The 27046-nt window shown below is 44.2% G+C and overlaps 1 protein-coding gene across 3 annotated transcripts in view; it reads left to right on the plus strand.

Moving 5' to 3' along the window:
* Nucleotides 1–27046, plus strand: part of FAM114A1 (family with sequence similarity 114 member A1) — a 48702-nt gene that overhangs the window by 15902 nt on the left and 5754 nt on the right. The window contains exons 1-12 of one of the 3 annotated variants that reach the window (XM_087875429.1): nucleotides 2488–2693; nucleotides 5254–5330; nucleotides 7141–7468; nucleotides 9047–9127; nucleotides 13691–13802; nucleotides 13917–14026; nucleotides 17812–17946; nucleotides 18877–19029; nucleotides 19865–19988; nucleotides 22260–22342; nucleotides 23957–24142; nucleotides 25830–25969. In XM_087875429.1, the coding sequence (XP_087731555.1) occupies nucleotides 7151–7468; nucleotides 9047–9127; nucleotides 13691–13802; nucleotides 13917–14026; nucleotides 17812–17946; nucleotides 18877–19029; nucleotides 19865–19988; nucleotides 22260–22342; nucleotides 23957–24142; nucleotides 25830–25969 (1442 nt within the window). In that variant the 5' untranslated portion in view covers nucleotides 2488–2693; nucleotides 5254–5330; nucleotides 7141–7150. Of the gene's footprint in view, nucleotides 1–2176; nucleotides 2694–5253; nucleotides 5331–7140; nucleotides 7469–9046; nucleotides 9128–13690; nucleotides 13803–13916; nucleotides 14027–17811; nucleotides 17947–18876; nucleotides 19030–19864; nucleotides 19989–22259; nucleotides 22343–23956; nucleotides 24143–25829; nucleotides 25970–27046 lie in introns of those variants that run through there. The other 2 variants (XM_087875428.1, XM_087875427.1) reach the window with 2 other exon arrangements.

Below are 27046 nucleotides of genomic sequence, written 5' to 3' on the forward strand. Positions count from 1 at the left end.
CCCCTATTGAGCCCAAAATTTCTGTTGTTAAGTGAGACATTGGTTAAGTGAATTTTGCCCCATTTTATGATTTTTCTTGCCACCGTTGTTAAGTGAATCATTGCAGCTGGTAAGTGAGTAAACTGGCTGTTAAGTGAATCTCGCTTCCCGATTGACTTTGCTGGTCATAAGGTCGCAAAAGGGAGATCAATCACATGACCCCGGGACACAGCAACGGTCATAAGTATTTATTTATTTATTTATTTATTGGTGCGATTTATATGCCGCCCTTCTCCGGAGACTCAGGGCGGCTTACAATGCATTAAGCAATAGCCTTCATACTTTTGTATATACCTGCTTAGTAGGGCTTTCAGCCCCCCTCCTAAGCGGTGTTATTTTTTATACAAAGTCAGCTTATTTCCCCCACAATCCGGGTCCTCATTTTACCTACCTCGAAAGGATGGAAGGCTGAGTCAACCTTGAGCCTGGTGAGATTTGAACTTGCAGTAATTGCAGTCAGCTGGTGTTACTTAACAGTACTTTAGTCTGCTATGCCACCAAGGCTCCTGAATGAATCGCTTGCCAAGCATCCGAATTTTGATGACAATGATCATGGGGATGCTGCAAAGGTCATAAAACTAGGTATGAAAAATTGCCATAATTCACATTTTTCAGTGCTTTTGTAACTCTGAACAGTCACTAAATGAACTGTTGTAAATCGAGGACCAACTATACGTCAACCGATATTGGTCAGCAAAATTCAGGACTCCCTCTGAGACAGTGGGAAGAGACCACAGTTGCAGTACAGTGCGAGCCTCAAAACTGGAGGACATTTTTCAGTGCTTTTGTAACTCTGAACAGTCACTAAACGAACTGTTGTAAATCGAGGACCAACTGTACGTCAACTGATATCGGTCCGCAAAATTCAGGACTCCCTCTGAGACAGTGGGAAGAGACCATGGGGGTGTGACACTTGCAAAACAGTGCGAGCCTCAAAACGGGAGGACATTTTTCAGTGCTATTGTTAACTCTGAACAGTCACTAAATGAACTGTTGTAAATCGAGGACCAACTGTACGTCAACTGATATCAGTCCACAAAATTCAGGACTCCCTCTGAGACAGTGGGAAGAGACCACAGGGGTGTGACACTTGCGAAATGGTGCGAGCCTCAAAACCGGAGGACATTTTTCAGTGCTATTGTTAACTCTGAACAGTCACTAAATGTACTGTTGTAAATCGAGGACCAACTGTACGTCAACCGACATCGGTCAACGTAATTCAGGACTCCCTTTGAGACAGTGGGAAGAGACCACAGGCGTGTGACACTTGCGAACCGTTGCGAGCCTCAAAACCGGGGGACATTTTTCAGTGCTTTTGTAACTCTGAACAGTCACTAAACGAACTGTTGTAAATCGAGGACCAACTGTACGTCAACCAACATCGGTCCACAAAATTCAGGACTCCCTCTAAAACAATGGGAAGAGACCACAGTTGCAATACAGTGCGAGCCTCAAAACTGGAGGACATTTTCCAGTGCTTTTGTAACTCTGAACAGTCACTAAACGAACTGTTGTAAATCGAGGACCAACTGTACGTCAACCGACATCGGTCCGCAAAATTCAGGACTCCCTCTGAGACTGTGGGAAGAGACCACGGGTGTGTGACACTTGCGAAACGGTGCGAGCCTCAAAACGGGAGGACATTTTTCAGTGCTATTGTTAACCCTGAACAGTCACTAAATGAATTGTTGTAATTCGAGGACCAACTGTACGTCAACTAATATCGGTCAGCAAAATTCAGGACTCCCTCTGAGACAGTGGGAAGAGACCACAGTTGCAGTACAGTGCGAGCCTCAAAACCGGAGGACATTTTTCAGTGCTTTTGTAACTCTGAATAGTCACTAAACGAACTGTTGTAAATCGAGGACCAACTGTACGTCAACCGATATAGGTCAACAAAATTCAGGACTCACTCTGAAACAGTGGGAAGAGACCACAGTTGCAGTACAGTGCGAGCCTCAAAACTGGAGGATATTTTTCAGTGCTTTTGTAACTCTGAACAGTCACTAAACGAACTGTTGTAAATCGAGGACCAACTGTATGTCAACCGACATCGGTCAATAAAATTCAGGACTCCCTCTGAGACAGTGGGAAGAGACCACAGGCGTGTGACACTTGCGAAACCGGTGCGAGCCTCAAAACGGGAGATCCAATCTGATCTGCTCTTGGCGAAAGAATACAATGCCTTTATCAAAGGGGTTTCTTGGCAGCCACAATACCGAGCTGCCTTTTTCCAAGTTGTTCTTCTCCCTTCTAGCCTATCTGGATTTTGCTGCTGGGCCCCCATCCAGGCACGAGCCCAGTCCAGCCCTGCTTAGCTTTTCTTTTCTTTCTTTTTTTCCCACGCAGCCCCATTGGAAAAGTTGCTGCGTCTTTCTGATAAGATCTTTTTATTCGTATTTTTTTTTCTCCCCCCGGGATTAAAATCATCTCTCCCTCCGAAACTGCGAGGACCCTCTTCTTAGCTGGCTCTCCCGTCGGGCGCTTGTGGAGAAGGCAGCCCGCCTGTCCGCCCGCCCCCGCGCAGCCACAGCTCGGCCCTTCGCTCGGCCCGCCCCGAGCCCCGCTCGCTCGCGCCTCGCTTCTGCCGACGTGGCCGGGAGGGGAGTCCAGGGCGCAGGCAGGGCGCGCCGGCAGGCAGCAGCTCGGCGGTGGTAAGAGGGCGAAATGACTACCTGCAGCTTCCTCCAGCTCTTCCCTTTCCTTTCCTTTCCTTTCCTTTCCTTTCCTTTCCTTTCCTTTCCCTTCCCTTCCCTTCCTCTTTTCTTTCTTCCTTTCCTTCCCTTCCTCTTTCCTTTCCTTTCCTTCCCTTCCTTTCCCTTCTCTTCCTCTTTTCTTTCTTCCTTTCCTTTCCTTTCCTTTCCTCTTTTCTTTCTTCCTTTCCTTCCCTTCCCTTCCTCTTTCCTTTCCTTTCCTTTCCTTCCCTTCCTCTTTTCTTTCTTCCTTTCCTTCCCTTCCTCTTTCCTTTCCTTTCCTTCCCTTCCTTTCCCTTCTCTTCCTCTTTTCTTTCTTCCTTTCCTTTCCTTTCCTTTCCTCTTTTCTTTCTTCCTTTCCTTCCCTTCCCTTCCTCTTTCCTTTCCTTTCCTTTCCTTCCCTTCCTCTTTTCTTTCTTCCTTCCCTTCCCTTCCTCTTCCCTTCCCTTCCTTTCCTTCCCTTCCTCTTTTCTTTCTTCCTTCCCTTCCCTTCCCTTCCCTTCCTTTCCCTTCTCTTCCTCTTTTCTTTCTTCCTTTCCTTTCCTTCCCTTCCTTTCCCCTTTCCTTTCCATTCCTTTCCCTCCCTTTCCCCTCTTTTCCTTTCCTTCCCTTCCCTTCCCTTCCTCTTTTCTTTTCCTTTCCTTTCCTTTCCTCTCCTTTCCCTTCTCTTCCTTTCCTTTCCCTTCTCTTCCTCTTTTCTTTCTTCTTCCTTCCCTTCCCTTTCCTTTCCTTCCCTTCCTTTCCCCTTTCCTTCCCTTTCCTTTCCTTCCCTTCCTTCCCTTTCCTTCCCTTCCCTTCCTCTTTCCTTTCCTTTCCTTTCTTCCTTTCCTTTCCTTTCCCTTCTTTTCATCTTTTCTTTCTTCCTTTCCTTTCCTTTCCTTTCCATTTGTTATCATTCTTCCTTTTCTTTCTTTCCTTCCTTTCCCTTCTCTTCCTTTTCTTCCTTCCTTCCTTCCTTTTCATTCCCTTTCTATCCTTTCCTATCCTATCCTATCCTATCCTATCCTATCCTATCCTATCCTATCCTATCCTATCCTATCCTATCCTATCCTATCCTTCTTCCTGCTGCCTTTTTCATTTTTCCCTTTCCCCCGCTTTCTGTTTCTTTCCTTTCCTTGCCTTCTTCCTTTCCTTTCCCCTTTTCCCCTTTCACACCTTCTTCCCTTTTCCTTTCCCACTTCTCCCTTCTCCCCCTCCCCCCTTTTTTTTTTAACAAGGAAGGATTCTTCACTTCTTCATTTCTTTCCCACTCTTTGGCTTAAATGCTCCCAGGAAAGCTCTTCCCATTGAGAAGGAGGGCGTGGGGTGGGGGGAGATTTCTAACTTTTCCAGTGCTCTTTGGGGAGGGAGCTGAAGGCCAGACACTCAAGAGTTTGGGGAGGGGATTTGCTTTTGGGGGAGGGCAAGTCCTCATTTAGGATGAAGCTCTTTGCCCCGACTGGTCTGTCATTTCAAGAACCTGTTAGCTCAATGTGTTTGTGTGTGATGCATGTGTAGGAAAGTACGTTTGCAAAATCCTAGGAGTAAAACTTAACACTGTACATTAGATAGCGATGTGCAACTGAGCCAAGAGTAGAAGTCACATGCACGCTTTATATTATTATTATTATTATTATTATTATTATTATTATTATTATTATTATTATTATTATTATTTAATTTGATTTATATGCCGCCCTTCTCCAGAGACTCAGGGCGGCTTACAGTGCGTTAAGCAATAGCCTTCATACTTTTGTATATTTTATACAAAGTCAGCTTATTGCCCCCACAAACTGGGTCCTCAATTTACCTACCTTAGAAAGGATGGAAGGCTGAGTCAACCTTGAGCCTGGCGAGATTCTATTTTACTTTTAATTGCAGACAGCTGGTGTTAAATTACAGTGCTTCTGTCTGTTGAGCTAAACCAGGCTCCTGGTTTAGTTTTCAGTTTAGTTTTAAGGATCTTCTGTATTTATTTATTTATTGGTTCGATTTATATGCCACCCTTCTCCGAAGACTCAGGGCGGCTTACAATGCGTTAAGCAATAGCCTTCATACTTTTGTATATTTTATACAAAGTCAGTTTATTGTCCCCACAATCTGGGTCCTCAATTTACCTACCTTAGAAAGGATGGAAGGCTGAGTCAACCTTGAGCCTGGCGAGATTTGAACTTACTTTAATTGCAGACAGCTGGTGTTAAATTGCAGTGCCTTGTCTGCAGAGCTATCCAGGATTATTATTATTATTATTATTATTATTATTATTATTATTATTATTATTATTATTATTATTATTATTTAGTGAGATTCACAGCCTTTGAGGCTGGTTAATAGCTCAGCAGCTTGAGTCCTAACCAAGGACCTAGGAACTGTTAAGGTATCATCGGAGGATGTAAGCTGTTCCGAGTAAGGTGGTTTTTTGTAGAGTCAAAATGTTCAAGTCTGGCAAATTTAGGATTTCTAAATAGCGGGGTAGCCCTTTGGGTATTGCTCCAAGGGCTCCAATTACAATTGGGACAACACACAATTTCTTTTTCCACAGTCGCTCAACTTCAATTTGCAAGTCCCGGTACTTTGTGATTTTTTCTTGCTGCTTATCTTCAATCCGTGCATCACCAGGTATTGCGATGTCAATGAACCATCCTTTTTTCTTTTCAACTATTGTGATGTCAGGTGTGTTGTGGACCAAGTGCCTGTCAGTCTGAATCCTAAAGTCCCACAAGATCTTGAGTTTCTCATTCTCTAAAACTTTCTCAACCTGATGTTCCCAGTGGTTTTTGCTGTACTCAGATCCAAACTTCTGGAACAATTTCCAGTGAATGATCTTAGCAACGCGGTCATGGCGTTGTAGGTAGTCAGTTTGTGAAATTTTGCTGCACCCACTGATCAGGTTTATGTTTATTATTATTATTATTATTATTATTATTATTATTATTATTATTATTATTATCATCATCATCATCATCATCATCATCATCATCATCATCATCATCCCACGGGTGTGTTAAAATCCCTCTCTCTAACTCCATTAATTCATTTCTGAGTAAACAGGTGTGGTAGGGCATATCAAAGGCAGAGATGGAAATAAAACATGTGTAAACAAACAAGTGCGTAAGTTCCATCTGCTATCGTTTTCAAAGTTCTGATTTTATTATTCAAAATACCTTTCTGGAATCTGTGTGGTTCTTGCTTCCTTGGTCACGTCTAGAAGTAGGGCTAGAAAAAGTGCAGAGAAGAGCAACCAAGATAATTAGGGGACTGGAGGCTAAAACATACGATGAACGGTTGCAGGAACTGGGCCTGGCTGGTCTAGTGAAGAGAAGGACCAGGGGAGACATGATAGCAATATTCCAATATTTGAGGGGCTGCCACAGAGAGGAAGGGGTCAAGCTATTCTCCAAAGTACCTGAAGGTCAGACAAGGAAGAATGGATGGAAACTGATCAAGGAGAGATTCAACCTGGAAATAAGGAGACATTTTCCGACAGGGAGAGCAATCAACCCATGGAACAGAAGTTGCCTTCAGAAGTTGTGGGAGCTTCATCACTGGAGGCTTTCAAGAAGAGACTGGACTGCCATCTGTCAGAAATGGAGTAGGGTCTGCTTGTGTGGGTTGGATGGGGGTGGGCTAGATGACCCACAGGTCTCTAATCTGTATCTTCTCACTCTGGAAGAGTTTTCCCTCAAAAGTCAAGAGGGCTCCTTCCTTACAGATCAACGTTGAATTACATATTAAATTAAGACGACTTCTTCTTTGTAGAAAATAGAGTAGATAGCTGAGGTTTATTGTCCCTTGTTAGCAGTGTATGTAGTTTAGTATATTTTTTTAAAAAAAATAAAATTATTTTAAGGATAATCTTGACTTAAAGTATCTTTTATTCCATTAACATCAGGCAATTTAGCAAGTATTTTCTCCAAGAAGACAGTTGGCCAACCTCACTTAGGAGGGAAGAGATGAAGTGCTACCAGTTGAGGTGCTACCACTGAGAAGGTCCCGCTCTTAATCCTGTGCTGTGAGCCACAACTACTACTGAAGCTCTCTCTCTCTTTAGAATTTTACAGACGAATGTAGAAATGTAGAGCCTTGGTAGTACAGGGGTTTAAGGCACCCTGTTATTAAGCTGGTTATTAAGACCAGCTGCCTGCAATTACTGCAGGGTTCGAATCTCGCCAAGGCTCAAAGTTGACTCAGCCTTCCATCCTTTCTAAGGTAGGTGAAATGAGGACCCAGTTTGTGGGGGCAATAAGCTGACTTTGTATAAATATACAAAAGGATGAAGGCTATTGCTGAGCACATTGTAAGCCGCCCTGAGTCTTCGGAGAAGGGCGGCATATAAATCAAATTAAAAAAAAAAAATCTTCTAGTTTTCTTGCTTTGAAAGCCTGCTCCAACCGCTTAGAAATATATCTCTACTCTTCTCCTCTTGTAGGACCCAAAAAATGTCAGATAGCAGAGGTGAGGCATTAACTCAAGAGAAAAAGGAATGGATATTGCCACCTGAGCAGAACATCTCAACATCCAACACAGCGGTGCGTGATGAAAAGACAATGGAGATCTCACCGCAAGTTGGTGAAAAGGAATCTTCTGAAAGCACCAACAAGGACTTTGAAGAGCAACAGGCGTTAAATTTGGAAGGTCCTTCAAATGAACAACAGTCCAGTGGAGAAACAGCTAAGAGCGATGTGACTGAGTGCAGTGACTCTATAAGCCTCGATCCAGAAGTGGTACATGAAGGGCTGAACGAAGAAAGGGATGCGGTAAGAAATAATCTGGCCAGAATTCTTTGCTGCGTTGATAGATAAGATTTGTTTACTCATTTACTGGATCTTTATCCTCCTTTTCCTTTATAAGTCAAGTCACTAGATATAATATTCCTCCTCCATTTTCCTCGTCACAGCACCAACTCAACCGTTTATAATGGTAGGGGGGAAAGACTTCATGTAAAGTTGCCAATTTTAGTTTCAGGATTTGCTTAGCTTGCTTAGATGCCCTCTTCCCTCCCCCCCCCCCAAAAAAAGATCTTAAGAGAAAACACATGGATGGATGGATGGATGGATGGATGGATGGATGGGTGGGTGGATGGGTGGATAGGTGAATGGATGGGTGGATGGATGAATGGATAAATGGACAGGTAGGTGGATGGATGGATGGATGAATCAATGGTTGGTTGGGTGGGTGGGTGGGTGGATGGTTGGGTGGTTGGATGGATGGATGGATGGATGGATGGATGGGTGAATGGGTGAATGGATGGATGGATGGATGGATGGATTGATGGTTGGGTGGATGGATGGATGGACAGGTAGGTGGATGGATGGATGGATGGATGAGTGGGTGAGTAAATGGGTGAATGGATGGATGGATGGGTGGGTGGGTGAATGGATGGATGGATGGATTGATGAATTGATGGTTGGGTGGATGGATGGATGGTCAGGTAGGTGGATGGATGGATGGATTGATGAATTGATGGTTGGGTGGAAGGATGGATGGGTGGGTGGGTGGATGGATGGGTGGGTGAATGGATGGATGGATAGATGGGTGGGTGAATGGGTGAATGGATGAATAGATGGATGCATGGATGGATGGATGGATTGATGAATTGATGGTTGGGTAGGTGGGTGGGTGGGTGAATGGACAGGTAGGTGAAGGATGGATGGATTGAAGAATGGATGGTTGGGTGGATGGATGGATGGTGAATGGGTGAATAGATGGATGGATGGATGGATTGAAGGATGGATGGATGGATTGAAGGATGGATGGATGGATTGATGAATTGATGGTTGGGTGGCTGGGTGGGTGGGTGGGTGAATGGACAGGTAGGTGCAGGATGGATGGATTGATGAATGGATGGTTGAGTGGGTGGGTGGATGGATGGATGGATGGATGGGTGTGTGAGTAGGTAGATGGAGGGATTTTAATTCCTAATGTCCGCATAGATAGCTATTCTCCATGATGATCTATCCCTAAGTTGACTTTCTTGACTTTCAGGTCCTCTAAAGGTGAATCAGTTGCCATTAAAACTGTGCACTCTATGAACTTGAAAGATACTTAGTTTAAAATGTGAACTGCATAATTTCTAATTGAAAATAGTTATTACTATTTGAGTAGAATATATGCAGCTGAGGGCTGAACTGTGATGCCCTTGGTGAGGACTCTGAGCTTGGCTGAAGAACTCCACAATTTTACCTTATAAGACCCCTGCCTCATGCCGCATATAGTTACTTTTTAAAAATTAATTATTAAATTGCTTAATAATTAATGTGTTCCTTCCATTGCACATAGCAATATTTAACAAATGCAAATGCTTTTCTGTTTCTGCAACTTTTTTTTTCTCGTAGGATTCGGTATCCAAAGGAAAAGGATGGAGCACTTGGGGGTCCTGGAGCAAATCCCTTCTTTCAACTGCTTCTGCTACAGTTGTTAAGTATCCAAACCCATATTAAGTTACGGCTTGTGTAAACGTTGTCTAAACATAGTTAAGCGTAAAGATATTATTTCCTCTATGATTAAGATCAATCCTTGGCTTAAGAGTACATTGAATAGAATAGAATAAACAGAGTTGGGAGGGACCTTGGAGGTCTTCTAGTCCAACCCCCTACTTAGGCAGGAAACCCTACACCACTTCAGACAAATGGTTCTCCAACATCTTAAAAACTTCCAGTGTTGGAACATTCACAACTTCTGGAGGCAAGTTGTTCCACTGATTAATTGTTTTAACTGTCAGGAAATTTCTCCTTAGTTCTAGATTGCTTCTCTCCTTGATGAGTTTCCACCCGTTGCTTCTTGTCCTGCCCTCAGGTGCTTTGGAGAATAGCTTGACTCCCTCTTCTTTGTGGCAGCCCCTGAGATATTGGAGCACTGCTATCATGTCTCTCCTAGTGTTCTGTCCCCGTCCCACACGCACACACACCAAGAGACATTTAAGAGTTAAAGACTAAACCAGCCGGCAAAATCCTTTTCCTTATGATAACGGAACTAGGCAACAACCTAGTGGCTGCCTGCCAAGAGTTTATTACTTACAAAGAGGAGAGATAACTTCTCCCTGCTTCTGGTACATCAAAAGAAACAGCTCAATAATTACGGAGTCAATCAAGTCCAAAGATAATCCAGTAAAGTCTATAGCAAAAGTCCGGCAATGCAGAATGGCGTGGAAGCTTTCAGCTTTGTTCATCACAAGGTTTGACTGGCCACCACGCTCCCTTTTATACCCTGTGGGATGTGGTCCAGTGACTCAGCCTAATCTCTGGCACGCCTTTTCTTCTGTTGCACGTGCTTATCTCTGCGATGCTGGCGTGGATCCAGCCAAGACTCATTACCTTCATCACTGACCACCTGTGGCTGCGTGGACGTGCTTGGCCCCGGCCCTATCTCTTGCCCTTCGGCGGACACTGAAGGCATTGCCAGAGAGGAAGGTCCTGGAGAGGGAGGCCCTGCCAACTCCTCTCCTTCACTCTCAGAGTCCTCTCCTGCCGATGACACAGGCTCAGGTAACGGAGCCACAACATCTAGTCCTTCTTTTCATTAAACTAGACATACGCAGTTCCTACAACCGTTCTTCATATGTTTTAGCCTCCAGTCCCCTAATCCTCTTGGTTGCTCTTCTCTGCACTCTTTCTAGAGTGTCCACATCTTTTTTACATCGTGGCGACCAAAACTGTATGCAGTATTTCAAGTGTGGCCTTACCAAGGCATTATAAAGTGGTATGAACACTTCACGTGATCTTGATTCTATCCCTCTGTTTATGCAGCCTAGAACTGTGTTGGCTTTTTTTGGCAGCTGCTGCACACACATTGACACTAGGAGATGTTGTAAAAGGCTTCTCCCATTAGTTCAGGCCACAATAAAAGTTGTCACGGAGCTACCGTTGCTTAATTCTTTTTGGACGTTCGCATTTCTCTCGGGACCATCTCACTGCTGAGCCGTTTCTCCTTCTGCAAGATTCCACACCTCCAAAATAAACTAATCAGGCTAAAAATCTGCACCATCGATGCCAGACAGCCAAATACAGGTAATCCTCAATTTACAACCACAACTGAGCCCCAAAATGTATGTTGCTGAGCAAGACAGTTGTTAAGACAAGAAGCAGTGGATGGAAACTAATCAAGGAGAGAAGCAACCTAGAACTAAGGAAATTTCTAATTTTCTGACAGTGAGAACAATTAACCAGTGGAACAGAAGTTGCCTCCAGAAGTTGTGAGTGCTCCAACACTGGAAGTTGTTAAGAAGAGATTGGACAACCATTTGTCTGAAATGGTAGAGGGTTTTCCTGCCTAAGCAGGGGGTTGGACTAGAAGACCTCCAAGGTCCCTTCCAACTCTGTTATTCTATTCTAGTGTGGGCTAGTGATGAAGGTGCTGGACCAAAATCCAAGTTCTAGTCTCCTTCAGGCCCAGAAATTTTGGCTCTCGTCCCCAAAGCAATGCTGGTGTCGACCGCACCAACTTGAACTTGTGCAGACTTCAGCTCCCAGAGTTCCCCACTCAGCTTGCTGGGGAATTCTGGGAGTTGAAGTCCATATGCCTTTAAGCCACTATGGCAGTGGTGAAATCTAAAATTTGTTACTACTGGTTCTGTGGGCGTGGCTTCGTGGGGGAGAGGGGGTAATGTGACTGGGAGGGCATGACCAACTTTTTTTTTTTTTACTTTTAAAACCATTTTTAAATGCTTTTAAAAGCATTTTTAAAAAAATGCTTTTAAAAGGCTCTGACGATCCCAGCTGAGTTGCCTGATCGGCAGAGGCTTTTTTTCTTTTAAAATGTTTTTTTTTTTAATTTGATTTATATGCCGCCCTTCTCCGGAGACTCAGGGCGGCTTACAATGTGCTCAGCAATAGCCTTCATCCTTTTGTATATTTATACAAAGTCAGCTTATTGCCCCCACAAACTGGGTCCTCATTTCACCTACCTTAGAAAGGATGGAAGGCTGAGTCAACCTTGAGCCTTGGAGAGATTCGAACCTGCAGTAATTGCAGGCAGCTGGTCTTAATAACCAGCTTAATAACAGGGTGCCTTAGACCACTGTACTACCAAGGCTCTTCTTTACCGGAGAACTGGTAAATACTACCCCTGACTGGCACCGCCCCCACCTATTTGGTGCCTCACGAATCCCAGCTGATCGGGAGGAATGGGGATTGTGCAGTAACCTTTCCCTGGAGTGGGGAGGGAATGGGGATTTTGCAGTATCCTTCCCCTGGAGTTGGGAGGGAATGGAGATTTTACAGTATCCTTCCCCTGGAGTGGGGAGGGAATGGAGATTTTGCAATATCCTTCCCCTGGAGTGGGGAGGGAATGGGGATTTTACAGTATCCTTCCCTTGCCACGCCCACCAAGCCACACCCACAGAACCGGTAGTAAAAAATTTTTGAAATCCATCACTGAACCACGACCTGGAGGCCTGAGAATCTCCATAGAAAAGGCGGATCCTTTGAAAAACAAATGACAAAAACTGTCCATTTTTCTTTTCAAAGTGTAGTAAAATGTGGGAAAATCCATCAGGAAGAGAACATTCTCATTTGGCCATTTGTTCTTACTTAACCAAGTTCAAAAAGCAGACCGGTGCAATTAAATAAAACAGGATGGACAGCTGTCATTGATCTGGAGGAATTAAAATCTCCGGTGACGAGGCGTTATTTCTAGATCATACAAAGTCAGTTGGAGAAGATGAAAACGAGGTTTTCTTAACAGTAGAAGAGACAAAGCAAAGTGAGATAGAGAAGGGTTGGTTCCAAATTAAATTAAGCACAAATGAGCTGAGAGCAGAAAAATAGACTGTGATACGATTGAAATTCATTCACTGGGAACTTAATATGATTTAATGTTTCATCAGCTGATGGGAGAGTGCGTCAGAGCTGAAGGGCCAGCTTTAAATCAAATCACTGAGTAAAGGTTGCATATTGGAATACTCCAAATGCATTAATCATTGGAATGCTCAAAATGTTTTGCCAGGGTGTAATTCCATGGGACGTGGTGGCTCGGTGGCTAAGACGCTGAGCTTGTCGATGGAAAGGTCGGCAGTTCAGCGGTTCGAATCCCTAGTGCCGCGTAACGGGGTGAGCTCCCGTGACTTGGCCCAGCTTCTGCCAACCTAGCAGTTCGAAAGCACGTTAAAAAATGCCAGTAGAAAAATAGGGACCACCTTTGGTGGGAAGGGAACAGCGTTCCGCGCACCTTTGGCGTTGAGTCATGCCGGCCACATGACCACGGAGACGTCTTCGGACAGCGCTGGCTCTTCAGCTTTGAAACGGAGATGAGCACCGCCGCCTAGAGTCGGGAACAACTAGCACATATGTGCGAGGGGAACCTTTACCTTTATTTTTTTAATTCCATGAAATCCTGTAAATCTAAGCCAACATTATCTTTTTTGGCACGTGGGCTGGTGGTGGCTGAGGCCAAAAACCCTTCCAAAATTGGGCCCGGGCAGGTCACAAGTACCTGTAGGTTGCAACTACCGATTCGCCCGAACTGGCTGCGACCCACCATTCGCATCTTTCATTGATAACACTGATCCTTCAGTGGCTCTCTTACTGATTGAATTTTTCATAGAGTTTCAGGATCAAGTAAAGGTAGAGCGGTTGCATTTCAAATATGCAGGTAATCCTTGATTTACGACCTCAAGGGAGCCCAAAATCCCTGTGGTTAAGCGAAACATTTGTTCAGTGAGTTTTGCCCCATTTTACGACCTTTCCTGCCACCGTTGCTAAGTGAATCGCTGCCATTGTTAAGTTAGTAATTCAGTGAAATCTGCTTTCCCCATTGACTTTGCTTCTCAGAAGATCCCCAATCCCTGGACACTACAACGGTCATAAATGTGAATCAGTTGCCAAGCATCTGAATTTCGATCCCATGATCGTGGGGCTGACCCAAAGGTTGTAAGTGTGAAAAAAGGTCATAAGTCACTTTTTTTCCCCAATGCCGTTGAAATTTTGAATAGTCACTAAATGAACGGTTGTAAATCAAGGACTACCTATACGTGTCCCACTTCAGGTCAAGGATTAACAGCAGTGAAAGAAAAAGCTGGCATTCTCCGAACTCGCGCCCCTTCTTCGACGTCTTCAGATGGCGGACCTCCAGAGACCTCCGAAAACATCGTCACAGGTCTTGTCTTTCTCAAGAGATCTGCCCGAAAACTCTTGTTTTCCTCGCGAAATTGATGAGGGTCTTCTTACTGGGTTTTCTTTTCTTTTTTCCTATTTGGTTTCTCCTTTTAAGATGTGGAAGAAGATCGACAGCAGAGTTTTGAAGAGAACGTGGCCTTGTCCTCATCTCCTTCAGGATCGCGGGGAGTGCTCTCCACCATCACTAGCGCTGTGCAGAATACCGTAAGGATTTCTAGGGATAAAAGAAGAGGAAGGACGGACAATGATAGTAACTGGGAGGGAAACAGTGGTGGGATTCAAATAATTTAACAACTGGTTCTCTGCCCTAATGACCGGCTGGGTGGGCATGGCCAGAGAGTGTGACAGGCAGCACTTGGCCTCCTGCACCCTCCTGGGAGCAAAAATGGGGCGCCGGGGGGGCGCTGTCCCTCCGCGCCCTGTTTTGGGCCTAGTAGGCCACCCTGCAGCCTCCTGGGAGCAAAAACGGGCCAGTGGGGCGGGACACACCACAATCCCCCCCCGGTGCCCCATTTTGGGCCTAGTAGGCCTCCCTGCAGCCTCCTGGGAGCAAAAACGGGCCAGGGGGGCAGGGCAAACCACATTCCCCCCCCGTGCCCCATTTTGGGCCTAGTAGGCCTCCCTGCAGCCTCCTGGGAGCAAAAACGGGCCGGGGGGGCGGGGCACACCACATTCCCCCCCAGTGCCCCGTTTTGGATCTAGTAGGCCTCCCTGCACTTACCTGGGAGCCAAAATGGGGCGCGTGGGAACTCCTGGAAGGGGTGGGGCCAGCCAGAATTTTTTTTTTTTTTTTTTGCTTTAATTTATATGCCGCCCTTCTCCGGAGACTCAGGGCAGCTTACAATGCGTTAAGCAATAGCCTTGTTTGTTTGTTTGTTTTGTTTTATTAAATTTATATACCGCCCTACTCCCGAAGGACTCAGGGCGGTGAACAGGCACAAAATAAAATACATAGATACAAAAGTTAGAAACCTAATTAAAACCAGATTAAATAATTTAGCCCGAGACATTAAAAACCCCAATAATTTAAAACAGATTAAAATTTCGATTTAAAAGAATTTTAAAACAGGGGAGAAAATTAGGCCAGGCCGGCTTGCTGGAATAGGAGGGTCTTAAGAGCACGGTGGAAAGTGCGCAGATGAAGCAATAGCCTTCATACTTTTGTATATTGATACAAAGTCAGCTTATTGCCCCCACAATCTGGGTCCTCATTTCACCTACCTTAGAAAGGATGGAAGGCTGAGTCAACCTTGAGCCTGGGGAGATTTGAACTTGCAGTAATTGCAAGCAGCAGATGTTAATAACAGTGCTTAGTCCACTGTACTACAGGCTTTTTTTCAGGCTCAGTTTAACAATCGGTACGCCTGAACTGGCCCGAACCGGCTGAATCCCACCAGTGGACAGGGATCTTGAAGTCCTAATGGACAATCACTTAAAGATGAGCCAGCCGTGTGTTGCAGCTGTCAAAAAAGCAAACCCAGTCCTAGGCTGCATAAACAGAGGGATAGAGTCAAGATCACGTGAAGTGTTAATACCACCTTATAAGGCGTTGGTAAGGCCACACTTGGAATATTGCATTCAGTTTTGGTTGCCACGATGTAAAAAAGATGGTTGAGACTGTAGAAAGAGTGCAGAGAAGAGCAACAAATGATGATTAGGGGACTGGAGGCTAAAACATATAAAGAACGTTTGCAGGAACTGGGTATGTCTAGTTTAATGAAAAGAAGGACTAGTGGGGACATGATAGCAGTTTTCCAATATCTCAGGGGTGCCACAAAGAGGCAGTCCACCTATTCTCCATTTGGTGGCATCCAAAGGATTAGCCACAAACCCACAAATCCTGATTCTTAGAATAGAGAGAAAAATACATTCATAAACTGCAAATTCAGTGATCCTGTATAGAGGTGGGCTTCAAAATTTTTAGCAAGGGGTTCTTTGCCCGGTTGCTGGGTGGGTGTGGCCATGGTGGGCGTGCCCTATTCGGCCTCCTGTGTTGTGGAATAATTAGACCAGCACAACTTTCCTAGGTTAGTCAGAGACAGTGTATTGCGCAATAGGTTCAGAGCCAGTTTGTACATGAAGCTTTGAACAAAGACAGAACTTAGTTACAATGGTTTTCTACCCTTCTAAGACAAAGGATTCTGTTAACTCAGCAGTTTTATCATTGCAGACATTCGTTACATTATCTTTGCCAAACAGTCATAATTCTTCTTGTAAATCACCGAAGCATAGATTCAAATTATCTCTTGTTGATATTTCATGTGGTCATCCTTGGTCTCTTTAACCTTCAAACTATATATCACCAAATGTCTCTATCTCTGACAACTGAGGGGCCCCTCTTATAGAATGTTTCTACTTCAAAGGAATTTGTCTGCCTTTGTACTGTTTCAACTGGATATAGTTGCTTCTCTCAAACAAGCACATTTTCTTTCTTACAATACTATGAATAAAGAGGACCCTTCAGTGATCATCTAGCTGGACTCGCATTACCTACATTACCATCATCATGGCAGGGGGGCGTTTTTGCCCTCCCTGGACCCCGGAGGCTTTCCTTAAGCCTCCGGGAAGGCGAAAACGGCCTCCCCAGGCTCTGGAGGCCCTCTGGAGCCAGAAACAGGCCCGTTTCTGGCCTTCCCGAACTTCCAGTAGGCCTGTTTTTCACCCTCCCCGAGCCTCCGTGTGCACCCTGCACTTACCGGCATCCAAAACGGGCCGCGTGGGGACTCCTGGGAGGAGAGGGGAGGGATGGGCGGGGACAGCCAGGAGTGGGATTTGGTGGTTCCCCAAACTGCACAGAATCTTAGCTAGAGATTCTCCCGAACTCCTGAGAACCCACAGTAACCCACCCCTGGTCCTATACCAGTCTCCCAATAGGGCATCTTTCAAAGATGTTGGAGGCAAATTCTCATAATTCCCAACCATGTCAATCGTGGCTGTTTAACTAGAAATTGGGTGTGTGTGTGTGTGTGTAATTCATGCTATCAGGAAAGCATTCGTGGGAAGATAAATGCTATCTAGCTTTGTAATGACCTAATATAACAGAACCCAAGGCAAACATATTTTAAAATATATATATTATTATATACGTATATAATAATATATAATACAGTATGTGTAATACTGCTTTTATGCTCCGTGTGCTTAGAGCTCAAAGCATTGTTAGAGACCCCACACACCCTCTCCGCGGTCTGTTTCTGTTGCTCCCCTCCAGGAGGAGACTTTGAAGTATTTCTAGCAGGACTATCAGATTCTGTAACAGCTTTGTTCCCAAGGCCATCCCTCTGGTAAACTCTCAAGATTCGTTTCTCCCGCCATGTTACATGTATACATCCAAACTAGTCTGTGATGTTTCTCTGTGTCATGTGTGTGGGTGGGTGTCGCTCTATGCATAATGGTTTTGAGAGCTGAACGCAACAAAATTTATTCTATTCTATTCTATTCTATTCTATTCTATTCTATTCTATTCTATTCTATTCTATTCTATTCTATTCTATTCTATTCTATTCTATTCTATTCCATTCCATTCCATTCCATTCTTTATTCCTGTACTTTATTTCCCCTTCCCTTCCCTTCCCTTTCCCTTCCCTTCTTCATTCCTGTATTTTATTATATTCCTCATTCCATTATTCTCTTCTCTTCTCTTCTCTTCTCTTCTCTTCTCTTCTCTTCTCTTCTCTTCTCTTCTCTTCTCTTCTCTTCTCTTCTCTTCTCTTCCCTTCCCTTCCCTTCCCTTCCCTTCCCTTCCCTTCCCCTCCCCTCCCCTCCCCTTCCCTCCCCTCCTCCCTTCCCTTCCCTTCCCTTCTTCATTCCTCTATTCTATTCTATTCCTCATTCCATTATTCTCTTCCCTTCCCTTCCCTTCCCTACCATTCCCTTCCATTCTTCATTCCTCTATTCTATTCCACTCTGAAATTAATGGGGTTTACTTATTCACAAGTAAATATATCAAAGTGCTGATGAACCTGAGCATTTTGCTCAATTTTACACAGGGTAAAAGTGTCTTAACTGGCGGACTTGACGCTTTGGAATTTATCGGCAAGAAAACCATGAACGTTCTAGCAGAAAGTGATCCTGGATTCAAGAAAACCAAAATCCTGATGGAACGGACCGTTTCTTTATCTCAGGTGAAACATGCACAGAGCGATTAACCTCATAAACAGCGATTCTTAGCCACACGCTTCTAATTTAGTCCTGTCTAGACGAGTTGGTGCCACTTCCGCCTGATTTGGCAGGATGTGATACTAGTCGTCGTAGGTTCGACATAAAACATCAGTAATTACAGATGATTTTTCAAGATTTTTGGACAAGGCAGAAGCCTTGTCATCATTGATTGATACCCATGAGTAACAATATATGACACTAGTTATGATCAAGAGGTATTCAGCCGCTTCGGACCGGTTCGCCTGAACTGGTAGCAGAAATCACAGGTGGGCCTGCGCACCCGTCCCGGCTCTATGCCAGCCTATTTAGGCACATTTTTTAGGCTGGACGCTTGCGCAGAAGGCCGGGCACATGCGTGGACGGGGCCCGTGTGAGTGAAGAGAGCGCCCGAATGCGCAAACACACATTTGCGAATCGGTAGGGCAGGGGTGAAATGCTACCGGTTCAGACCGGTTCGGGCAATTTGGTAGCGATTGTGGCAGGTGGTTCGAAGAACCGGTAGTTATGGTGGCGCAAGGCTCCACCCACCGGCCCGGGTGTCGTTACTTCCTGGTTTTAACCAGGAAGTAATGTGTTTTTTACCCTCCATGCGTGCGCAGAAGGTTTCGCGCATGTGCAGACAGTCTGTGCGCGCATGTGACGGGCGCAGCGTGTGTACTTCCGAACCGGTAAGGAAGATAAGTAGATTTCACCCCGGCGGTAGGGAAAGTAAGTGAATATCATGCCTGGCTATGATGTTAATTGGGTACGGCATGTGTTACAATTCATTTTCTTATTTTATCTTTCTTATTTTACCTATTGGTCTCTATTGGGCCTGGGTCTAGAGGCGAGGACATCTGTCAAATCTGTTTCGCAGCCCGTAAATCAGAATCTTCCCCTCTGTATTTTCGCAGATGCTACGGGAAGCCAAAGAGAAAGAAAAGCAAAGACTTGCCCAACAAGCCACGATGGAGCCGACAGCACATTACGGGGTGCTCTTCGATGACTTTCAAGGTTTGTCACATCTGGAAGCTTTGGAAATTCTGTCCAACGAAAGTGAAGCCAAGGTACGGTCGACGAGGTGCATAAATCAAGGGAAGGACAACGGGAGATGCTTTTCAAAAAATGGTTTCCAGCAGCATAGCAATAGCCCTTAGACTTATATATCACTTCACAGTGCTTTTTACATCCATCTCTAAGCGGTTTACAGAATCAGGATCAAACCTCTGGCAGCGGGCAGTTAGCCTGCAATGTTGCATTCTAACTTCTGTGCCACCATGGGAAGGAAGGAAGGAAGGAGGGAGGGAGGGAGGGAGGGAGAGAGGGAAGGAAGGAGGGAGGGAGGGAAGGAAGGAAGGAGGGAGGGAAGGAGAGAGGGAAGGAAGGAGGGAGGGAGAGGGAAGGAAGGAGGGAGGGAGGGAAGGAGGGAGAGAGGGAAGGAAGGAAGGTAGGATAGCAATAGCACTTAGACTTATATACCGCTTCACAATGCTCTACAGCCCTCTCTAAGTGGCTTACAGAGTCAGGATCGAACCTCTGGCAGTGGGCAATTAGCCTGCAATATTGCATTCTAACTACTAAGCCACCATGGGAAGGAAGGAAGGAAGGAGGGAGGGAGGGAGGGAGGGAGGGAGGGAAGGAAGGAAAGAAGGAAGGAAGGAAGGAAGGAAGGAAGGAAGGAAGGAAGGAAGGAAGGAAGGAAGGACTAGGTGCTCTCTGAGCTTGATTATTTTCTTGCAAATGTTTCGCAACCAAACTAGGTAATATCATCAGTGCTTATATTGTAACTAATGCATACAGGCCACCTCTGTTTTTCTCAAACACGCTGTACCACAGCTATGATGAAACAATCTGCCCAACTTATACATATCTGATATTGTAATGTTTATTTATTTTTTTCAGGTACAATCGTATTTGACATCTCTTGAAGGAGAGGAACTAGAAGCCACCAAAAATGTGTTGATTGCTATTAAGGCAGTCTTCCTTTCGCAAGACTCAGAAAACCAAGAGAAAGAAATAAAAAAAGGTAGTTGCTGAATTGACCTATTAAAGCAAGGGTGGGGAACTGTGGCCCTTTTATGACTTGTGGACTTCAACTCCCAGAATTCCTGAGCCAGCATACCAGGGGTGAAATGCTCCCGGTTAGGACCGGATCGCCCGATCCGGTAGCGATGGCGGCGGGTGGTTCAGAGAACCTGTAGCAAAAATCCCTGCGCCCCTCCCCCATGCCCAGCTGAGCCGTGTGAAGTCGGACGAAATGGTTGTAGAAAAAAATGCTTTTAAAAGCCTCTGACGATCCCAGCTGAGTTGCCTGATCGGCAGAGGCTTCTAAAAGCATTTTTTTTCTGCAACCTCTTAAGGTTGTAGAAAAAATGCTTTTAAAAGCCTCTGACGATCCCAGCTGAGCCGCACGATCATCAGAGGCTTTTTTTACAACCTTAAGAGATTTTTTTACAACCTTAAGAGGTTGTAAAAAAAATGCTTTTAAAAGCCTCTGATGATCCCAGCTGAGTTGCCTGATCGGCAGAGGCTTCTAAAAGCATTTTTTTCTGCAACCTCTTAAGGTTGTAGAAAAAATGCTTTTAAAAGCCTCTGATGATCCCAGCTGAGCCGCGCGATCATCAGAGGCTTTTTTTACAACCTTAAGAGATTTTTTTACAACCTTAAGAGGTTGTAAAAAAAATGCCTTTAAAAGCCTCTGACGATCCCAGCTGAGTTGCCTGATCGTCAGAGGCTTCTAAAAGCATTTTTTTCTGCAACCTCTTAAGGTTGTAGAAAAAATGCTTTTAAAAGTAAAAAAAAAAAGTTAGCCACGCCCACCCAGTCACATTACCCCCCACCCCACCAAGCCACGCCCACAGAACCGGTAGTAACAAATTTTAGATTTCACCCCTGCATAGCTGGCTCAGGAATTCTGGGAGTTGAAGTCCACAAGTCCTAAAGGGGATAGTTCCCCACTTCTTTATTAAAGGATCTAGTTATTGATTCAAAACTATATGTTTTGTGAGATATGAGCAGCTGGATCCTTTAAAAAAATTCTGCCGAAGCACTTTCTATTGAAAATACTATTTCCTTAAATTTAATAGGGCTTTTCCAGTCCTTGCTGTGTTTCGCCTTCTCTTCTCAATATGGTGAAATTCGTGGATGCCTTTTATTTGTTAAGTTTTCCTCTCGTTGGGAAATGAAACATCCACATGACAGCCTCAGCTTACTTGCTGAGTAAGAAGATGTATTTTAATTATTTTCCTGCGTGCAATGGAATCAGACGCTGCCTCCAAGGTGGAAAATAAGCAGTTATCTTGGAAATTAGAAGTTATCCTGTTCAGTTAGAACATAGAGGAGAACAATGCCTCAGTGGTGAAATCCAATTTTTTTTTACTACTGGCTCTGTGGGCGTGGCTTAGTGGGCGTGGTGTGGCTTGGTAGGTATGGCTTGGTGGGCGTGGCAGGGGAAGGATTCTGCAAAATCCCTTCCCTCCCCATTCCTGGGGGAAGGATATTGCAAAATCTCCATTCCCTCCCCACTCCAGGGGAAGGAAACTGCAAAATCCCCATTCCCTCACCACTCCAGGGGGAAGGATACTGCAAAATCTCCATTCCCTCTCCATTCCAGGGGAAGGATACTGCAAAATCCCCATTCCCTCACCACTCCAGGGGGGAAGTATACTGCAAAATCTCCATTCCCTCTCCATTCCAGGGGAAGGATACTGCAAAATCCCCATTTCCATCCCACTCTTGGGGGAAGGATATTGCAAAATCCCCATTCCCACCCCACTCCGGGGCCAGCCGGAGGTGGTATTTGCCGATTCTCCGAACTGCTCAAAATTTCCCCTACCGGTTCTCCAGAACCTGTCAGAACCTGCTGGATTTCACCCCTGCAAATGCCCAGTAAATCAGCTAGAATGCAGAATAGTAGAATTGGAAGGGACCTTGGAGGTCTTCTAGTCCAACCCCCTGCTCAAACAGGAGACCCTACACCATTTCAGATAAATGGCTGCCCAGTCTCTTCTTAAAAGCCTCAAATGATGGAGCATCCACAACTTCTGGATGTAAGCCGCTCCATTGATTGATTGTTCTTAGTTTTCCTTGTGGCAAAGACTAAAATTGCTTCTAAATTGGAAGTAGAGATATTGGTTACAAAAAAATTAATGGATACCGGACAGAAATGCTATTTGTTTGCTAAAATATGACCGAGGAAGAAAGGAAAAAATATATACTTAATTAGAATCCCTTTGTTTAGGAATAGAAAGAATGTTTTTCTCTTAACTTAACTCTTTTTCCTTGATAATTGCTGCAGATGCAAGAGATGAGTTCATTACAACGCTAACAGAATTGCTATTTGAACTACACGTCGCGGCTACACCTGATAAACTTAACAAGGTGGGGAATGCCGATTATTGGATCTTTGAAGATATTGCTTATTCGATAGCTCAGGGCAATGATGATCCTTGTTAGCGCATTAATTTTTTTAAAAAAAAACAAGAAATGGGGCAAGAGCAGGCAGCATCAATATCATTACTATTTTGGTAAATTAGCAACTCTGAACACATTGAAGAAGGAGAGAAATTGGTGAATGTGTTTGTAAATAGTTCAGAGTTGGAAAGTCTCATTTGGCACGGACCTATTCACAGAGCAGCTCTTCACCATGTTGTCAGATGCCAATTCTGATGCGCCGAAAGTCCATGGAATAATTTGGTCTATAATCTGCAATATAAAATCTGGAATGTTATGCTCCAAATTATGCAGAGCCAAAGGAGTGATGAAAACAAGGTTAGGGATGGAAATATATGAGGAAGAAGTCCATTAGGAATTCTGCAATTGCAATGGTATAATGGCTTGGAAACACGGTGACTTGGTTGGTTGGTTGGTTGTTGGTTGGGTTGTTGAATGATTGGGTGGTTGGGTAGTTGGGTTGGTGATTGGGTCTTTGGGTGGTTGGCTGTGTGTTGGGGGGTTGGGTTGTTGGATGGTTGTGTGTTTGGGTTGTTGGTTGGGTGATTGGGTTTTTGGTTGGGTTGTTGAATGATTGGGTGGTTGGGTAGTTGGGTTGGTGGTTGGGTCTTTGGGTGGTTAGTTGTGTGTTGGGGGGTTGGGTTGTTGGATGGTTGTGTGTTTGGGTTGTTGGTTGGGTGATTAAGTTGTTGGTTGGGTTGTTGAATGATTGAGTGGTTGGGTAGTTGGGTTGGTGGTTGGGTCTTTGGGTGATTAGTTGGTTGTGTGTTTGGGTTGTTGGTTGGGTGATTGAGTTGTTGGTTGGGTTGTTGAAAGATTGGGTGGTTGGATAGTTGGGTTGTTGGTCGGGTGGTTGGGTAGTTGGGTTGGTGGTTGGGTCTTTGGGGGGGATGGTTGTGTGTTGGGGGTTGGGTTGTTGGATGGTTGTATGTTTGGGTTGTTGGTTGGGTGATTGGGTTGTTGTTTGGGTTGTTGAATGATTGGGTGGTTGGGTGGTTGGGTTGGTGGTTGGGTCTTTGGGTGGTTGGTTGTATGTTGGGGGTTGGGTTGTTGGATGGTTGTGTGTTTGGGTGATTGAGTTGTTGGTTGGGTTGTTGAAAGATTGGGTGGTTGGATAGTTGGGTTGTTGGTTGGGTGGTTGGGTAGTTGGGTTGTTGGTTGAGTCTTTAGGTGGCTGGTTGTGTGTTGGGGGTTGGGTTGTTGGATGGTTGTGTGTTTGGGTTGTTAGTTGGGTGTTTGGCTAGTTAGGTGTTTGGGTGTTTGGGTTATTGGTTGGGTGGTTAGGTGATTGGGTGGTTGGATTGTTGGTTGGGTGTTTGGTGATGGGGCGGTTGGGTAATTGGGAGGTTGGGTGATTGAATGGTTGAACCAATGAACCAATGAATCAATTAATGTAGGCACGCATCTCACATGTGACCCCGGAGTATTTTCTGCCAGGAAACGAAGAGCTTATGTTGGAATCCAGATGTGCCATTCTGAAGCAGTGCATTTCCACACTACAATAATAACTCTCTGCCACTTTTGCTGATGATTATGTTGCAGGCCAGAAAGAAGGCTTATGTTGCCTTAGAAGCAGCGAGTCTCCCCACATCTGGAGACCTGGAAGAGAACCCACCAGACCAAACTAAAGAAGCAGATGAGGAAATTGTAGAAATGCAAGTAACCGAAGAAAAATCTCAGCTGGGAGAACCTGAAAAGACAGAAACAAAAAGAACCAAAACTGTAGAGGTAAGTGATGACTAGGTCTTTCTTTGATGACTGTCAATCGAGGATGGTGTAGGGATTCTTGCACTGTGCAGGCCACTGGACCTGAGGACCTCTTAGGTCATTTCCAACTCTATGATTCTGTGATTTTGTTTTTGCCTGCTAATAAGAGGCAGGGACAGAAGTAGAAGACACCTTAGAGCAAAGGTGTCCATCCTTGGTGACTTGAAGACTTGTGGACTTCAACTCCCAGAATTACCCAGCCAGCCATGCAAATTTATTTCTCATCCTCCATGTTGGCTGAGGAGTTCTGGGAGTTGAAGTCCACAGCTCTTAAAATTGCCAAGGTTGGGCACCTCTGATTTACACAGGCCTTAGAGAATCTCAGGACTGTGGTAAAGATGGAGAAGGAGGGCATGAAAGACAGGCTATATCAGGTTATGGCAGGACCAAGGTTTTCCATTGACGATCTTCTTTGCTTTTCAAACTCTGAAATTATTTCACAGCCCCCACCCCCAACAGCTTTTATTTGTTTTCCACTGGAAATAATAAGGAACTCACTCATTTCCCACATACCATCACTCTGCTAAACAACTAATTCCCACAACACTATCAAACTATTTACTAAGATTGTATTACTATTATTCTTCTCATCCTTCCTATTACCTATTTCCTTTCCTACTTATGATTATAACTCTGTTGCTTGTACCGTTACGGTTTATATTGTTTATCAGTTCCTAGTATGATTTATGTTGATTGCTTATTTAGTATCCTATGACTATCACTAACTGTTGTATCTTATGATTCTTGATGAATGTATTTATGATGACTATGATCATGATTTATCACTTATATCTTTGATGTACACTGAGAGCTTATGAACAGAAGACAAATTCCTTGTGTGTCCAATCACACTTGGCCAGTAAAGAATTCTATTCTATTCTATTCTATTCTATTCTATTCTATTCTATTCTATTCTATTCTATTCTAGTCTAGTCTAGTCTAGTCTAGTCTAGTCTAGTCTAGTCTAGTCTAGTCTAGTCTAGTCTTGTCTAGTCTAGTCTAGTCTAGTCTAGTCTAGTCTAGTCTAGTCTAGTCTAGTCTAGTCCTAGACTAGACTAGACTAGACTAGACTAGACTAGACTAGACTAGACTAGTTTAGTCTAGGCTAGTCTAGGCTAGGCTAGGCTACGCTACGCTACTTTACTCTACTCTATTCTATTCTGACGGCAAAATTTCAGGAATTGCAAAAAAGAAAGAAAGAAAGAGAAAGGAGGGAAAGAAGGAAGGAAGGAAGAGAAAGAAAGAAGGAAAGAAAGGAAGGAAGAAGAAAGGAAGGAAGAGAAGGCAGGCAGGCAGACAAGAAAGAAAGAAAGATAGGAAGGAAGGAAGGAAGGAAGGAAGGAAGGAAAGAAAGAAAAAAGGGAAGGAAGAGAAGGAAGGAAGGAAGGAAGGAAAGAAAGAAAGAAAGAAAGAAAGAAAGAAAGAAAGAAAGAAAGAAAGAAAGAAAGAAAGAAAGAAAGAAAGAAAGAAAGAAATCAAAATATCCACCTTCATGACTTTGGAAGAGGGTGTTGAAAAATCAAGATGGCGTCCACGACCATAGAATCAAAGTGTGCTCCCTTTTTTAAACAAGCATCACAATTTAAAGTTTACTGCCTTGTAATATGTTCAGCATCTATGCTAATCAGTACGATTTCCTTCTTTCAAGGAACTTTACATGTTGTCCATTGAAAGCCTGGCCGAAGTAACCGCCCGTTGCATTGAACAACTCCATAAATTAGCAGAATTAATTCTGCACGGACAAGAAGTTGAAAAGTCAGCCTTGGAACAAGCTCGAGGTCTAACAAAGTGAATATGTTTTCCATTTGCTGTTCTTTCTGCTCAAGGATTACTGCTCATTCCTTCCTTCATTCATGCACCCATTCATTCATTCATCATAATAGTTTCATTTTTGGGGGGGAGGTTGCATTGTCACATGGTCACACAGGTTGTGCTGGGTGGGGAGGCTTTATAATATCTGTGTTGCACCAAGGAATCTCTACAGATGTCACTGCATCTGTGACATTACAGGTAATTCTGGTTTAGCAACAGTCTTGTTCAGTGACCGTCTGTTGGCAGTCACGACAGTGATGTAAAGCAATTTTGCAACCAATCCTCACACCTTCAACACACCTTTGCAGGTCTGTTAAAGAAAGCTAAAGTAAGATCATGAGCGCAGTCACCGTTTCATTTAGCGACCACTTTACTGAAGGATCAAGTTGCTGTCTCAACTGCAATTGCTAAATGAGGACTACTTGTAGATAGAGTCTACCGACTTTCCATTTCAAATAAAAAAAATCCTAATTTTAAGAATGGTTAAAATTGTGTAAAGTAAGCAAGATTTCTCTGTTCACCCATCACCTCTTTAAATGATGTTTTAACTTAATGTTTGCAATTTTTGAAAATTATTCTCTTTATTTAGATTATTCTGGGGGGCAATAGCAATGAATCAAAAGGCAAAGCTGCGTTCCACTGGGTGGGGAAATGCTGTTGTGTATGATATGTATCATATGCTGACCCATCAAAGTGGAATATTTATGTAAATTTATGTAAATACGTTATTTTCATGAGCAAATATGACAGTACAGCATCACAGGGGCAATCCAATTTTTGCACCACTGCAAAAAAAAAAACAAGCGAATGGTCAGATGAGGAGACCTGAACTCATTTAGAGCCTCACACTACAATGAATAAGGACATACATTCAATTTTGCAGCTACTAAGATTGTTGGACGAGCAGGCACAAAAACAGCCGGGGAAATAATTGAAGCCTGGAAAACGGGCCCTTTTGTCAGTCAACAGGAGTGCTGATTTGTCACTAGCTTATCAAGTACTTAGGAGGCGAGGGCTTGGCAGCACAAGGAAACAACAGCTGACAACTTCGTA

This window comes from Pantherophis guttatus, chromosome 8, assembly GCF_059756535.1.
Source record: "Pantherophis guttatus breed Tessera chromosome 8, ASM5975653v1, whole genome shotgun sequence".
NCBI classification, from domain to species: Eukaryota; Metazoa; Chordata; class Lepidosauria; order Squamata; family Colubridae; genus Pantherophis; species Pantherophis guttatus.